Source organism: Carlito syrichta, unplaced genomic scaffold (assembly GCF_000164805.1).
Source record: "Carlito syrichta isolate Samal-C Ts95f unplaced genomic scaffold, Tarsius_syrichta-2.0.1 Scaffold170902, whole genome shotgun sequence".
Taxonomy (NCBI): domain Eukaryota; kingdom Metazoa; phylum Chordata; class Mammalia; order Primates; family Tarsiidae; genus Carlito; species Carlito syrichta.
This window is the reverse complement of record NW_007114998.1, coordinates 13,484-15,166: the sequence shown is the minus strand read 5'-3', so window position 1 is coordinate 15,166 and position 1,683 is coordinate 13,484. Positions and strand designations below refer to the sequence as shown.

General features: G+C 69.3%; 1 protein-coding gene across 1 annotated transcript in view; it reads right to left on the bottom strand.

Moving 5' to 3' along the window:
- Window positions 1-1,463: 1,463 nt before the first annotated feature.
- Window positions 1,464-1,683, bottom strand: part of SLC22A18 (solute carrier family 22 member 18) — a gene marked incomplete at both ends in the record, with an annotated part of 6,811 nt that continues 6,591 nt past the window's right edge. The window contains one exon of the mRNA XM_021709296.1: window positions 1,464-1,584. Within this exon, the coding sequence (XP_021564971.1) occupies window positions 1,464-1,584 (121 nt within the window). The remainder of the gene's footprint in view (window positions 1,585-1,683) is intronic.

Sequence of the window (1,683 nt, the reverse complement as noted above, 5' to 3'; positions counted from 1 at the left end):
CCGCCCACAGGGGCTGCTTCCTGCCACCACCCAGCCTTGCGGGAGGCCACATCGGGTGGCCCCCTCCCTGCTCCAGAAAGTTCCCAAAGGCACGAGGAGCCTGGGAACGGGGCCACAGGTCACGGTGCGGGCCCCGCCCTCCCAGGCCTGCCAGGAGATGGCATCTGTGCCGCCGGGTGGGAGCTGGCCAGCAGGCCGTCACAGCCCTTTCCCAGGCCATGCCGCCTGCTGGGGGCGGGTGATGGGTGGGGAGAGTGGGCCTGGCCGGGGAGGGGCCCTCTGAGACAGCACGGCCCCAGGACCGGGGCTCAGGGTGGGCACGACACCCCCAGTGCTGCCCCCTCAGCCCTCCTGGCCATCAGTTCCTCCTCCAGCCATTCCCCAGGCCCCTCCCCCATAGCTCCTGCAGTCCGGCCGGTTGACCCCCCTGTCCAGCTGTTCCTGGTGTGGACAAGCCTGTGGACGCCGCATGGGATGTTGTCCCCACTCGGGTGACACGGCAATGTTCACGAAGCCAGAGGTCCTCCTCTGCCCGATTCTCAGCTCCTAAGGTGGCTGGTTCTGATCCCCAAGCACTGAGGGTCTCGGGCTCCGGGGCTTCTCGCCTCTCAGAGCTGGGAATCCCCAGCCTCGTCAGCTGGCTCAGGGTCCCCACAGGGAGGCTTAAGAGCCCCCTTCCCTGCCTCCCACATGCCCGGCAGACACCGGGGAGCATGACCCCACCTCTGTGGGCCCAGCTTCAGCTGGCACTGGGAGCCAAGCTGTGGGTGGTGCCTGGGCGTGTCGGCCCCAGGCCTCAGCCTGCTCTTCCCAAGGCTCATCCAGGACCCCCTCCCGGCCAGGCCCTCATCCCACCGAGACATTCCCTGCTCCCTCCTGGCCTCTCCAAAGTGCAGCCCAGCCTCCTCCAGGAAGCCCTCCTGACCCAGCCCTCCTAGCACCAGGAAGTCACCATCTTAGAAAGCCGCGGGGGCCCCAGGTAGCCCCTGGCCTCAGTCTGCCCCTCCCTGGAAGGCAGGAGGTTGGAGGGTCAGCTGGGCCCCCTGAGCTTTCTGGTCCTGCCCCCGGGAGGCCTGGAAGACCTCAGCCCGCCCACAGAAGGCCCGAGCCAGCCGTGTGCGCCTCCCCGGGTGGTCTTCCCAACAGCTCTCGGAGCCTCCCATCCCACGCGTCCACACGCCATCAGCTGTCCCGCTTGATGGCCTTCCTTGCTCTCCAGTGAGCCCCTTCCTGCCTGTGCATCAGAGCCGACTGCCGCCTCTAGGCAGCCCTCCTGCCACGCCTTGGGCCTGGCCCCCAGCTGGCCTCAGTGATAGGCGGGTCCTCACCCGAGACCCTGCTGCCCAGCACCCACCCACCCACTCCACCCCCAGGCCACGCACCCCACCCCACCCCACCGCACTGGGCAGCACGACTGGCCTCCTGGGGAGGGGCTTGTCTCCAGGCCAGGCTGTGGCGCTCACCCGTGTCGGAGGCCGAAACGGCTTTGGTCAGCATGCTGTCGGTGACCACGTTGAGGGTGCAGAGGCTGAAGACCAGGCCGGGCACCAGGAGGCAGAAGTGGAGGATGCCGGACATCATTGCCTGGACGGCAGGCAGGGGCTGCGCTGAGGGGGCTGCGCGGGCCCCGGCGGGGCCCAGGTCCCACGGCCCAGGGAAGGCCAAGGGGGCGGGGGCGGCGGG